Source organism: Scardinius erythrophthalmus (assembly GCF_964197995.2).
Source record: "Scardinius erythrophthalmus genome assembly, chromosome: 3".
Taxonomy (NCBI): Eukaryota; Metazoa; Chordata; class Actinopteri; order Cypriniformes; family Leuciscidae; genus Scardinius; species Scardinius erythrophthalmus.
In genome coordinates, this window is record NC_138223.1 from 37,396,901 (window position 1) to 37,410,968 (window position 14,068).

The 14,068-nt window shown below is 36.5% G+C and overlaps 1 protein-coding gene across 5 annotated transcripts; it reads right to left on the reverse strand.

Moving 5' to 3' along the window:
* Positions 1-501: 501 nt before the first annotated feature.
* serhl (serine hydrolase like) lies at positions 502-13,966 on the reverse strand. Of its 5 annotated transcripts, none has more exons than XM_081361418.1 (14): positions 13,890-13,961; positions 13,536-13,643; positions 13,042-13,185; positions 12,781-12,894; positions 11,289-11,330; positions 8,873-8,892; positions 8,463-8,537; positions 8,260-8,369; positions 7,621-7,700; positions 7,505-7,539; positions 7,162-7,238; positions 5,371-5,452; positions 5,113-5,278; positions 502-2,524 (listed from the first exon to the last, which is right to left on the reverse strand). In XM_081361418.1, exons 2-13 carry the CDS (start codon positions 13,591-13,593, stop codon positions 5,132-5,134), a joined length of 984 nt encoding a protein of 327 aa, XP_081217544.1. In that variant the 5' UTR covers positions 13,594-13,643; positions 13,890-13,961; the 3' UTR covers positions 502-2,524; positions 5,113-5,131. The 5 variants fall into 5 exon arrangements, with proteins under 5 accessions (XP_081217544.1, XP_081217547.1, XP_081217546.1 ...); XM_081361421.1 differs by having other exon boundaries at positions 13,536-13,624; positions 13,890-13,951; XM_081361420.1 differs by lacking the exon at positions 502-2,524 and having other exon boundaries at positions 4,556-5,278; positions 13,536-13,624; positions 13,890-13,966.
* Between the last annotated feature and the right edge of the window lie 102 nt (positions 13,967-14,068).

Here is a 14,068-nt window from a genome sequence, read left to right on the forward strand (position 1 = left end):
AAGTTTGAGTATGTAACACAAAATATGTAGTAAGTTGTTCAATTATATGTAACTGTAACTAAAAAGAATCATGACTAGAAAATAGGACTCTAAAAAAAATGATTCCAAAGTCTGTTTTTCCATTGAATATACAGAAAACTGTTGCATATGGCATATAGTGAGTACATCACATTCTAAAAGTGATATGCAATATTACCGACCTGTGATCCTGAGGTCTGTTTGCTGGACGAGAGAAGCGAGAGTATGAAGGGGGAAGAGTGCGTCAGGAAATGGTGGGTACTAGACTTACATTCCCTCCATTCTTCTCATCTGAAGCTCCACTGTGTCATTCACCCACTCTCTTCACATGATACTCGCTAAATGGCAGAATTTGCTCCAAAATCAAGTGTAAACACCAGTTTGTTTATTTCCAAGATGGGAAAAAACATGCTACAATTATCCACTTTATTATGAATGACATTATTATATATGATTGTCCAAAAAATGATTAACCAACAGTTTAACATAACAGCTTTATTTCAAGAAACGGTGCAGTCTGTTAATAAAAATCAGTTCAAATCTAGATGTTACTGACCAAAAATAAATTTAAAAGACACAAACTTATTGGCACGTGAAAATAGGCCTCAGATAAGAACAGTAGCCCACAAGCACTTAACAACAGAGTGTGTGTGTGGTTTTTTTAATATTTTTTTTTTATCTTAGGTACCATTTACACGACACTGTTTCAACTAAAAACTTAAAAGAATGTACAAGAATAAAAGAATGGGACATGGTTTTTTTCAGATTTTTCAGGCATGTTCTAAAACGCGACCCGGAACATGACCGTCATGACCTGGAAACATTCCATTTTGTTTGATTATTGTATGTAATGTCTTTTCACACAATACCACCCTTCACACAAATGTCAAGGCTGTTCCTCCAGTTAGGCCAAATGTCACTAAAATTTACTCTAACGTTGACTCCCTGTGTGGGAGGTTTGTGTGGGAACAATCACTGGATTTGATCAAATTGTTTTGCAGGGCTGAAATCTCCATTTTGTGCTTTTCTTATTTAGCATTTTGCATCAGTGTCTATTTTGTGTACAAGTACAAGTAAACATGTCAGCTGTACGATGCACTGCAACTTGACCAAAAATTATGCTAGAATAGCAATTTATTTTTTTTTCTTTGGGCTGAACTTTACTATTCAAACTGATTTAATTCATCACCTGAAAACACGACACTCTGAATCGCATACCGAGTTCAGTTTCCCACTGACCCAAGTTTAATTACCATTACAATGTTTAGTGCAAATAATAATCATTGTAAATAATGAATTGACTTCTGCAGCGTATTATATCGTTTTGCGCTGTAATCTGATTGCATAACTAAAGAAACCCTATGAAAAGACAATGGATTCTGATCAAGTGGCATCAATGCATGATTTGGCACAAACGTCCACACATGTCCCATCATAACAAGGCGTTGCTGTCGTCATCTCTGCTGTGTGTTTGCCTCGTTTGAGCCAGCGGCTGGTGCCTCAGTGACTTGGTGCTCCACTTGTGGGCATCCTGAAGACCCGGCTCCAGAAAATACAGACACGCTCCAAAACCAGCCAGGACCAGGACTGAGACCAGCAGATAGACGGGGACGAACCAGTCCAGAAACATCCAAGACATCGTGTTGTCTCAAAAGTATAGAACGAGAGAAATGGATAAAATGAAAACACACCTGTGCACTGCAGTATATGAAACATTGGAAATATGAATCCACATGGAAATATGACGGTATCGTCACTCATTCTTAACAGTGCAGCAGATTCTGTCTATTATTTTCACTTTACTCTGCAGTACGGGTGTATGAAGTACAATAAGTACAGCATGCTATAAAACATCACCTCTACAGCACATTTGCATCATGTGTCTCCACATACCTGCAGTCTTTCTTTGATCGTCTGTGAGCTGGCACTGTAGTTTGGGGTTTAAATTGTTAAACCCAGGCTGAGCGGATAGAATCGTCTTAATAAAAAAGCTGAATAATAAGCCAAATGATGGCTAATGCCACTACATGGACGAATATATTATTTTATTCGATGCTATGGCATGGGGGTTTCTCGCACCCTTGATTTCGTGCTCTCCTTGTCAAAGCTGTGCCATCCAGTTGGGAAAGGGGGGGGGGGGGTAACCATGGAGACGTCTCTGACGAGGAAAGGGTCAGAGCAGAAGTTACATAATTTTTTTTTTTGCAACCCTTTCTTTTCAATCCTGATTTCCCATTACTGGTCATTTTCAGGTCAAACTGGAACATGGCAGATATTATAGGAAATCATAGGTTTTAGGGAGGACGTTGTGTTGTATAAATGTTTTCAAATCCCTGAAAGGGTTCAAAATAACCCACAGCATCATTCGTCCTGCATTACTCACTCTCATGTTGTTTTAAACCCGTATGGCGTTTCCTCCATGGAACACAAAAGGAGAAATTCAGCAAAATGTTCATGCTGCTCTTTCCCATACAATGAATGGTGACCTGGTACACTCCAACCGAAGCTGAAAAAATAACAAAATATATCATGAAAGCGGCTCATATGATGTACTATTACAGAATATATGCTATACTAAAGCTCTCAAATTTCAGTTATGAAATTACAACATGTCATGATCTGTAATGAGACCATTCACATTCATTGTAAGGAAGCACAAAGGATATTTTGAAGACTGTTCGTAACTGTTTAAAATCTTTAATAAAAATACAACTGTTCAGTGTTAGTGCATGGTTCCCGATGTCTTCAATTGTATGGACCACAAAATAGAAGAAATAGAATTTCAATAGAAGAACATTCATTAACATTCTTCTAAATATGTTACATGTTACATCCTTTCATGTTACAAAGAACAAAGAAAGTCATACAGGTTTGGAATGATATGAGTAAATGATGAATTTTAATTTTTAGTTGGTCTATCCCTTTGAACGTCTCCTTTTTTGGTCTATGAAAGAAAGAAAATCATACAGATTTGAGTGTAAATGATTACAGAATTAAAATTTTGTTTGGGTTAACTCTAATTAACATGAATGACACTTCCCAGACTAATGTTCCTAATGTAATATTTCTTGTGCGCGCACACACACACACACACTTGGGAGCTGCTGCGTTACTCTTTAAAGGGATACTCCACTTTAAAATGAAAATTCTGTCATCATTTACTCACCCTCATGTTGTTTCAAACCTGTATGAATTTCTTTCTTCTGCTGAACAGAAAGGAAGATATTTAGAAGAATGTCAGTAACCAGACAGTTTTTGGTACCATTGACTTCCATAGTACATTTCTTTCCTACTATGGAAGTCAATGAGACCAGAAACTGTCTGGTTACTGACATTCTTCTAAATATCTTCCTTTCTGTTCAGCAGACGAAAGAAATTCATACAGATTTGAAACAACATGAGGGTGAGTAAATAATGAAAGAATTTTCATTTTAAAGTGGAGTATCCCTTTAAGTCTTAATAGCTTGAGGTAAGCAATGCTTGGCTGAATAAACATAAAACAGATTCTTAAATACAAGCACACACAACTATAATCTCATCACAATAACGCCCATTACACAGTTGTTGGCTTTCAGAGTATCATGCAAATTGATAGTCTCAAATGTAAGGCAAAACTGAGCAGTGCTGACCTATATATGAGCACAAGGCAAACGCAAGATGTGCAGCTTTCAGCAAAGCCTGAAGGAAATCAAACTCACATACATTTACAACAATCTGCACATTCGCAATTACAACTGATGCAAACACAACAGCAGTGGCCCAGGAAAAAGTATATGGACACTTAAAAATGTCACATCTAAAAGTGCCTGAATTTCAGTGACGATAAAATGTCAAACCAAGTGTTACTGCAAATAGACCCAATTTCAATATTTCTGCAATTACTTTTAACCAACTGGAGGCACAGTGATTTAGTGGATATAAAGTGAGTTACTCTTAACTTAAAGGGATAGTTTACTCAACAATGAAAATGTTGTCATCATTTACTCACCCTCATGTTGTTCTAAACCTGTACGAGTTTAATCTGCTGAACACAAAAGAAGATATTTTGAAGAATGTTTTTTTCCAGACAGTTGATGGACTCCCTGTTGAATACTGGATGAATACTTCCATAGTATTTTTCCCTACTATTGAAGTCAACGGGGTCTATCTACTATCTGGAAAAAAACATTCTTCATTCTTCAAAATATCTTCTTTTGTGTTCAACAGAAGGAGGAAACTCAGGTTTGGAACAACAATTGAGATACAATTGAGTAAATGATGACAGAATTTTTATTTTTGGGTGAACTATCCCTTTAACACAGGCGTAGTTCGTCACATTAACTCACCGCAACAATGTTTGACAATAAACTATTTTTGTCTTAATTTGAAACCTAACAATCTTCTTTTTGTGAAATGCTTTGCCTGAAAGTGTGTTTTTTAAAAAATTTATATTTAGCAAGAATGCATTAAATGATAACTTTCTATTAATCAAAGAATCCTGAAAATGGTTTCTGAAATCATGGTTTTCATAAAAATATGAAGCAAGAACAACTGTTTTCAACATTTATAATAATAATAATTGTTTATTGAGCACCAAATCAGCATATTAGAATGATTTCTGAAGGATCATCTGACACTGAATGCAGAATTTATTGTGTTAGACATATAATTAACTTATAATGAAGTCAGAATAATGGCGCAAAGTCAAACTATTACATTTACATTTTGTTTCCAGCTCAGCAGCTGGAAATTTAATTTTCATTTCCACAACATACAGAAAGTCATTAACAAAGGTATTCATACCCTTGACCAACTCCATAGAGCACTGGCCTTTATGGGAAGGCCAAAACATTTAGCCAAAATTCAAAGCAATGTATTTTGCAAAATGAATACTGTGAATCCGCACCTCAAAAAGCACCGTGAGGTGAGAACTGGAAGATGAATGGATGAATGGAGTGCAAAATACTGCAAATGTTCAGAAGGCTTTCTAATAAAACATGTTTTGTAACATGAGAAAATAAATCTAAAGTTTTTTATGCTTTAAAAAAGTATCATAGTATAACACAAAATAACGAGAATTGGTTAATGATGTGAAACTTTGAATGACGTGTATACTTCATTATTTGAATCGGTGTTATAATTTCGATGTTTGGTTGTTGTCAGATTCACTTTCTGTTCTGTCAGGACTGTGTGACTGAAGAAAATCAGTGATTATGGAGGCCACAGACTCAGGTTTGTTGAGGTGAATGTGATGGTCTCCTTCTATGTCAAGAATGGTGGCCTGTAGAGGAGCGAGAAAGATATATTTGTGCATACTGCTATTCCAGACATACATTTTGCATTATTTTTTGTGTGCATGTGTATGTATCTCACTTTTTGATCAGTCCAGCTCTTCCGAATCATATCACCATGTCCATTAGGTAGAGTAAACGTTTTGAACAGACCCTCATTTGCCCTGAAGAAACAAATAAATGCAGTCTGATAGTGTATGTATATCTGATAGTGTGTCGATAAACAGTATTTTTTAACAGTAGTCCCGGCACTAAAGCCTCACTTACGCACATTTATACATCAGCTGATCACAGATGCCACTTGGTAGAGCTGCACGATTCTGGATCAATTGACAATCACGATTTTTTTTTTTTTTTTTTTTAAAAGAACACGATTCTCCCACGATTCTGAACAGACAACTAAACAAAATAACGTGTCATTTACTACAGGTTCTGACAAAATGTTCATTAAAATTGTTTACAATTTTTAATTGATTTTGAATGGATGATTCAATGACTCACTCATAGACTATACTTGTTTCAATACTGGATGAATCAGCGTTTTTGAATGAATCTCTTGAATGACTGATTCAATGACAAATAAAAACAATTTAACAGTCACTTGTCGCCACCTACTGGTGTAATGATTTAATCAATACTATAGTTATTTGAAGTGCCAAGTTACTTTTTAAAAGGTGATTTGCTCTATTTCGCTTCCATAGAGTGTTAATATCCAAACTATTTGAATATTTGCAATACGAAAATAACAATAATGTGTGGTTGAAAAGATTGTTTCATACCTAGAAAGATAGATTTGATTGTCCCTTTGTGATTTTGTCAAAGGATTAATAGATACGGGCGAATCGTTTTCATTTAGGAATGAGATTGTGTGGGTCTTAAGGCCCGTACACACCGGGACGAATATCGGCGCGTTATTCCCCAGCGTTTTTCAACGCGTTTTTTGTGTTCACACCCAAGCGATTTTTGCTGACGATGAGCCGAGTGAACATGCAAATTCATTCCCTGACATTAGATGGCGCTTAATACCACTCCATAACAGTTCTCTTTTATCAAGATTTGTGTAGTCGCTGTCGCGTTTGTCACAGTTCTTTATGTTCCGACACCAACGAGACCAGAAGCTCTACATTCATCTTGCCTTCTTCGCCGTTACGTATGTGTGCTCGGCAAGACCGTTTTGTGTTTGAGCGCCCCCAAGTTGTGTTTTACTGTAACTTCAGAAGCTCCAGACACGTGAGCAAAAGCGCCAATCTCATTGGTCGGATAGTTTTTGACGCGGCGCGTCAAACCAAAAAAACGAACCCGAGGCGTTTTTAAAAAAATTACGCTTTTACGCGTGCCGTTTTTCACCTCGGTGTGCACACTCACATTGGCGCCCTTTGTTTAGTTACGAGGCGTTAAACGTCGGCGAATATCGCGCGCGAAATTCGTCCCGGTGTGAACAGGCCTTTAGAATCGAGATTGCGATTTTTTGATGATTAATCATGCAGCTCTACCACTTGGTTTAAATATCTCATTATTTAGTACAGTGACATTCAGGCATTTGTGTAACTTAACTGTCCAAATACTTTTTGGGGCCACTATATTTCAAATAGTACTTTACATTATAATGTTATGAGGCCTAAATTGACCTGTAGCATTTAAAATGACTTTTATTTTGAATTCATTTACACATAATAGTAAATCATTTAATCATCTGCAAATTATTGGTTTCTGGCCATAACATGAAAATAATTATTATCCTATCAGTACTGGACATAAATTTAATAGCAATGGTGCATCCCTAATTTTGAGCATTGTGCATAAATGCGTACAGTATTTCTCATGAATACTATGAAAACTTGTGTGTGTGTGTGTGTGTGTGAATTGGACTCACAGCAGTAGCATCACTCTGGCTTTAACTAGTGACAGCATGTAGAGGCACTGATGAATATTATTATTTACAATGTTTTTCTAAAAAAAAAAAAAAAAAAAAGTTAGGTCACATTAATCATGATGTGTATAGTGTATATTTTCACACATTCCTTCATAAACAAGACATCTGTAAAGCAGAAAACATGATGAAAAGGTAATAAACTATATGATAATGAGAGGTTTGGGCAGCTCTGTCACAGATAAATGTGGGTTAAACAGTAGAACAAAATCTGAAATTTTGTTATCCGGGATACACAAACAACTGAAAATTTAAATGAACAAATAAATATATTGAAATGCCTCACCAGGTTGATCCTGAAGTCTCTGGTGAATATAAATCCTTTAAGAGAAAGGAAGTCATTTAGAGAGCTTGATATAATAAACTGTGAGAAAGTTTAGGAGTGAGTGTTGCATGTCTCACCTCCCTCAACCTCTCTGACTGCTCGCTCCAACAGAATATCTGCAGACTGATCGGACAGGGAGGGGTTTGCAACCTTCAACCTGAAAGAGAATAATAATAACTTAACATTACAATTCGCTGAGGGTCAGTACAACTTTTAAAAAAGGAAATACTTTTATTCGGCAAGGATGCATTAAATTGATCAAAAGTGACAGTAAAAACATTTCAAATGTTGGTATGTTACAAAAGATTTCAATTTCAATTAATCAAAGAATACTGAAATGATTTCTGAAGGATCATGTGACACTGAAGACTAGAGTGATGATGCTTAAAATTAAGCTTTGAATCACAGGAAAAATTACATTTTAAAATACATTCAAATAGAAATATTTGACAATATTACTGTTTTTACTATACTTTGATCAAATAAGTGCAGCCTTGGTGAGCGTAAGAGACTTTAAAATACATCAATATGAGGTGAACATGACAAAACTAAACTTAAAATGGCAAAAATTCAGTTAAAGAGGAATGAGAATGAGAGATAAGACCCTAAAAATGTGGCAAAGCTTGCCTGTTGAAACTCAACAGTAAACAAGAACATTCATGTTTACAGTAGTTACAGACAAACATATATATCACATGACATCAGGCATTCTTCACCTTTCTTTGGCTTTCTCGTAAGTGTACACCTTCTCTTTCCTTTCACCCATCTTGTTGTCATAATGGATTTGATCATTTATCCCTTTTCTCATGTTTTTAAACATGTCAGTCTAGGGAAGGACAAATAAACATTGATGTGGTATGCATGCTGAACAAGGAGTCTTCTCTATGTTTACAGACTAACATGCTCCATTTATTGTTACCACTTCTGTCGGGAGAAATCCATAAGTATCCAAGAGAACTACGTCTTCAACCATCTCTGGATACAACGCGCTAAACTGGAAAACCAGAGGAAACTCGTTACATTTACACAGCACAGTGACTGACCTAATACATTGGTTCTCAACGGTTGCAAAAACCAAAATGGTATCCGTTCAAAGGCAGCCGGGAAAAGCCTCGTACTCATCATCAATTACCTCAAAATGTTAATAATATTATTACAGCTCATAGTAATATTAACACATTAAAAGACATAATAAAATGCATCATTTTAGTACTGTAATAGGTTGTCCCTTTATGTCAAATGTAAAATCTGGGTCATGAAGCAAGTTGAGAACTACTCTACTAAACAACTCATTTACATAAATAGAAAAGCACTATGATGGATACTCACTATTCCTGCCACATTACCACCTGTTAAAGAAACAAATTCAATTAAATAAAATATCAAATTATGGTAAATGGACAAATACTTAATCCAGATAAAAAACTAATTTGAATATCATTAATAAATATGTGTTACTTGTGAATGACAAGTTATTTACTTACTAGTTATTTGTGAATGATGATAGAGCTTTACTGCTTTTTTTATAATTTCATTTATATTTCAATGTTATCCAGTAATCAAGATTATTAATGTGGTTATTATATATATACACATCGGGAATTTTCTTTTTCCCGAAAATACTAGTAAATGTTATCACACTGGACTGAAACTTAGTGACTTTGTTCTTAGGGTATAACTACTTCTCAAATGTTTTTTGATACCTTTCGTACCTTGTGGTGTAAACGGGTCTAAATATAAAAGAACAGCAGAGTTCACACCACAACTATAACGATAATGACACAATTAAACAATATTGTTGCAATCATTTTCAGAACTATTTTTTCCAGCTGATGAACGATAAAAACAATGACAGCCAATCAGAACCCATCCTGCTCGAGCTCGAGCATTTAAAGGTCCCATGACATGCTATTTTTTGTAGGCTTTAATATAGGCCTTAGTGGTCCCTAGTACTGTATCTGAAATCTCTTTTCAAAAATTCAGCCTCGGTGCAGAATTATAGCCACTACAAGCCAGTCCCAGAATGAGCTTCCTTCAGACAGGCCGTTTCGGTGTCTGTAGCTTTAAATGTTAATGAGGAGGAGAAAGGCGGCGCAAGGTGGAGGGTGGGTGTGGCCTTGACCATCTTGCGCAACGGTCCCGGTCCGTGCATGTTAACGTTGGATATAGCAATGGCACGAAGACACGTTCAAGCATTTCAGTTTGACCCAGAATCTGATCCGGATGGAGAAGCAACAACTCAGCGGTTCCAGCAGGACATTTCCGAATGGTTAGTTTAAAATATTATGTCTGGATACGGTACTTTATTCGGATGGTTTACAGTTATTATCATGTAGCTAACGCTAACCTACTGTTGCCTTTTCATGAGAGATCTGTAACATCTGTAATTTATCTTATTACAATTACATCATCAAGCTCTGCGATCTTGAAATGCGGATATCGCGCGCGCCGTATAACCAACAGGAAAACGGTTATCCAAATAACAAAGAAGTGTACAACACTCGCGTTACAGTGTGTGTATTCACACACTTAAACTGCATGGCTGCATAGCTAATGTGACAGCCACATTCTACGTGTAACAGTCTAGGCAACCATAAACAGTAAAGCAACACACTGTTATATATCATTAGTTGACTTACTGTTCCGAGGTGTGTAGCTGAGCCAAAGAGAGTGATCCAGACTTTAGTTTCAGACGTTCAGCAAGCCCAGCTCTGTATTAACCCTTCGGTGTTCATTTGTACATCCAATTATTGAGCAAGTGTTATGCTTCGCTCGCTCAAAAGCCATGATATCTCTCGTGGACAAACTAAAATCGCGGTCGCGCGTTCCTACTTCCTAGCTCATTTTCTCATGGGCGGAAAATATTCTCTGGGTGGGCAAAGCAGAGACAGGGGAGGTAACATTCCTCCTTATGACGTCACAAGGAGGAGATTCAAGATCAGCGCGATTGAGCTTCCATTTTCTCAAAGGCAGAGAAAGATAACAAAAGCTCGATTTACACCGATTGAAATTTCTAGAAACTTGGGGACCATATACAGGCTAGGGGAACTCATATTAATGTTAAAAAACCTCAGAAAGTGAAAATTTCATGTCATGGGACCTTTAAAGTGTCAGACGACAAAACTGCAGCACCTGCTTAGAATAAACACAACGATGTGGTCCACTGGTGTGGATGCTAATATAGTTATCTTTATAGTTATCGTTCTTGGTGTGAACGGGCCTGTAAATTTATTGAGCTGCTTCACTACTTAATAGGGAATGTTAATGGTTTAACATTAACAAACTCTCTGTTGTCCTATATCTTCACCCATGTTTGACCCTTTACATTATTCAAAGTTTGCACTCAAAACAGACACACTTGTTTAGAATCTTAAAATCTTCAATCTTAAAATATTTTTGGATTAATTTAAGCTCAATTTCTGGGAACTAATATTGCAGGAACTCAACAACATGGATCATCCTCTGGCATGCATAAGGATGACGTTTAGAGCACCAGCAGGGATGCTATAAATAAGTACTGTAGTATGGCAATACGAAATTAGACTTGTGGCAGTGTCCTTCTAATGCCATCTTACTGATCTACGACAATATAGTTATATAATAGAAGATGATATAACAGCTACACAATAATATCACTCCTCTTCAGCTAATTCACAGTTTACATAGATCCTCCGACCTTTCACACACTAAAGAGAACTTTGACCTCTGTCAGTAGATGAAGACCGCAGTAAAAGAGTTGACTCACCCATACTATGTCCAATTATAGAGAATCGCTTCCACTCAAGAGCTATGAACAAATGGAGAAAAAATACAAATATAGTTAATTCGTTTTTTGCCTTGTTTTCCTGTGCAAATAACAAAAAAAATTCTAAGAACAAGATATATTTACTTTGGAAGCAACAATGCATAAGATATTAAGACTTGTTTTCATAGGTTGTGTCTTGAATGCAAATATATTTTGTCTTTCTGTAATAGCAGTAAATATTGCTAAACTTGCTAATGGGTAAATCAAGAAAAAAAAAATGCTAGTGCAGAAAGAATAAATACACTCTCACAATTCAGTACACCTTCTCTGAAAACAAGTTTTGCTTCTCAATTACACTTATTTTGTTTACAAAGATTTTTAAATATTTTAACTGGAAAATAAGGCAAAAATACTAATAAAAGGGGTCATATAATGGTACATGCACTTTTACAAGTTGATTGTACTGAAATGTGTGTTGGCAGTGCCTGTACACAACCATCATAAAATGATACAAATCCATCCAGTGTTTTTTTTTAAATCTCCTTATATGTTTTCCCCTCTCTCAAATCAAGCCGTTCGACCGTGTGACGTCACACGGTCGGACGCCCCTCCCATGATTGTTGATTGACAGCAGCGTTTCAACACAGACCCGCCCTCGCTTGTGAGCGAGCTGTCAATCATAGTCCGCGCGTCATTGTTGATACGCTGGAGCACTGTCTATGAGCAGAATGGCTTCTAAGCGATTGTGGTGTTCAGTTCTTGGGTGTAATAACGAACACAGCAGTCATTTTGATGTTCCTAAATCCGAACCGCTGAAGACGCAGAGGCTGAGTTTGTTTTCGAAGGGAATATTCCCCACGATCAACGTCAATGCTTTCATGTTTGCGTGAATCATTTCACACACCAGACTGCTTTATAAAGGAAGGTCAGTATAAAGCTGGTTTTGGTAAGAAGCTGCTCCTGAAAAAAGGATCGGTAACTATTCGTGTTCCTGCTGCACCTCCAGAAGAAGTGAGTGTAACGTTTTATTAACCTTTATATTAATCTTTATATTAATCTTTGCAAATCGCTTGCTGCACGCTTCACGATGAATGCATCTAAGGTTTACACTCAGGGTACATTACGGCATATTTTCTATGTACGACGTTCTCAATATAATTCATAATCCCACGTTTATAATGAACAACGCGTTATGGTTATTGTGTTACCAACGGTGTACGGACAGAACAGAGGGGCGGGGTGAGCAAAGCTCATTATCATTTAAAGACACATGCACTTAAACGGCGTGCTGAAAACAGAGCTGTTTTTGACCAGGTAAAATTTGTGTTTTCTTACAATACTAATGAGAATTTTTAATTAAAGTATATTACAAACTTTTAATTTAGACCCTAAAGAATCATACTAGCTTGTACAAAAATGGCATTATATGACCCCTTTAAGTTATTATTTTTGTATTGAGGATGATTAATAAATGGGCCAAGTAGCTTCAAACCTTCTACAACTCGCCGAACATCTGCCACATACAAAGGGAAAGTGTAAAAGCATCCATCAGGCCTATGAGACGAGAAGCCATGACCTGGAAAATCAATGGCTACGAATCTCCAGTCTGGGAGAGATGTGGAGAAAAAGAAAAACCGAGAGAATGAGAACCACTGTCACGTCATTGACGCTTGTATATGAAGTATGTAAGAATGAATTTATTAATGTGGATCTTTATAATGTTCATGAATCCTCTGGAATCCAATACTAATACCATTAGGAAGCAATGGAATCAGGGTATTGAACGATCCGCTGTTGTCAGCCCAGCCATGCAAACACAGCACGGGACGACCATGAGAAGGACCCCAAACCTGACCTCTCATCTCTCCCCATGGGACAGTCATTCGGAACTCAGATGCTGTGTGTCAAAGTACAGAGGAGTCATCATCAAATAAAATTCATAACCATGAACATTAGTGAACACATGCTCCTTAAATGTATTTAAAAGTTCATTTTGAAGCAGCTATGATGAATGTTAACCAATATAACTTGATGAAAAAAAAAATGTTACACTATTTCACGTCGACGTAGTTATTCAAATAAGTGCTACAGAGTAATATTAATTAACTATATACTTACAGTAGAGTTACGGTAAGGGCTAGTTACTTGTAATTATGCATAATTTACTATTAGTAAGTACATGTAGTAATGTGTTACTACTTCACCTTAAAATTAAGTGTTACCGTAAAAAATGAGGCTGTTTCTTACCTGCTCTCCTCATCGTAGTTGTGCCAAAACGCCTGAGACTCGTGAACGCAGGAATCATTCTCCCACACCTTGCAGTGCAGTTAAACCCCCTTACATGAGTGGGAGAAGCTGATGTTTATACGAAAAAGACACTTTAAAAATGTTTGAAAGGTAACCTATCTTCCACCTTATTCATTTGAACATGACATGCATAAAGAAAAAAAGTTTTCAGATGAAGAGAAAATAATTTTACATGTATGAATAACCCGAATAATTTTACATGTAGCCTACAATATAAAATTATAATAAAAATACATGTATATAAAGCACATTTTAATTGTAAAGTCCTGTTTTCCAAATGAGTTGCAAACTTACGTCGAGAGATAAAAATCGGCTGTTCTTGAAGTGTACCTTTAAGCACATCACGCACTGTGAGCGCGCATCCTGGCCAGTGACCTTAGAGAGTGATGATTTCAAAATAAAAGTCGTTTCCACTGTACGACAATTTCGTAAAAAAGCCCAAATGACAAAATAAAAAAAAACGACCAATGTAT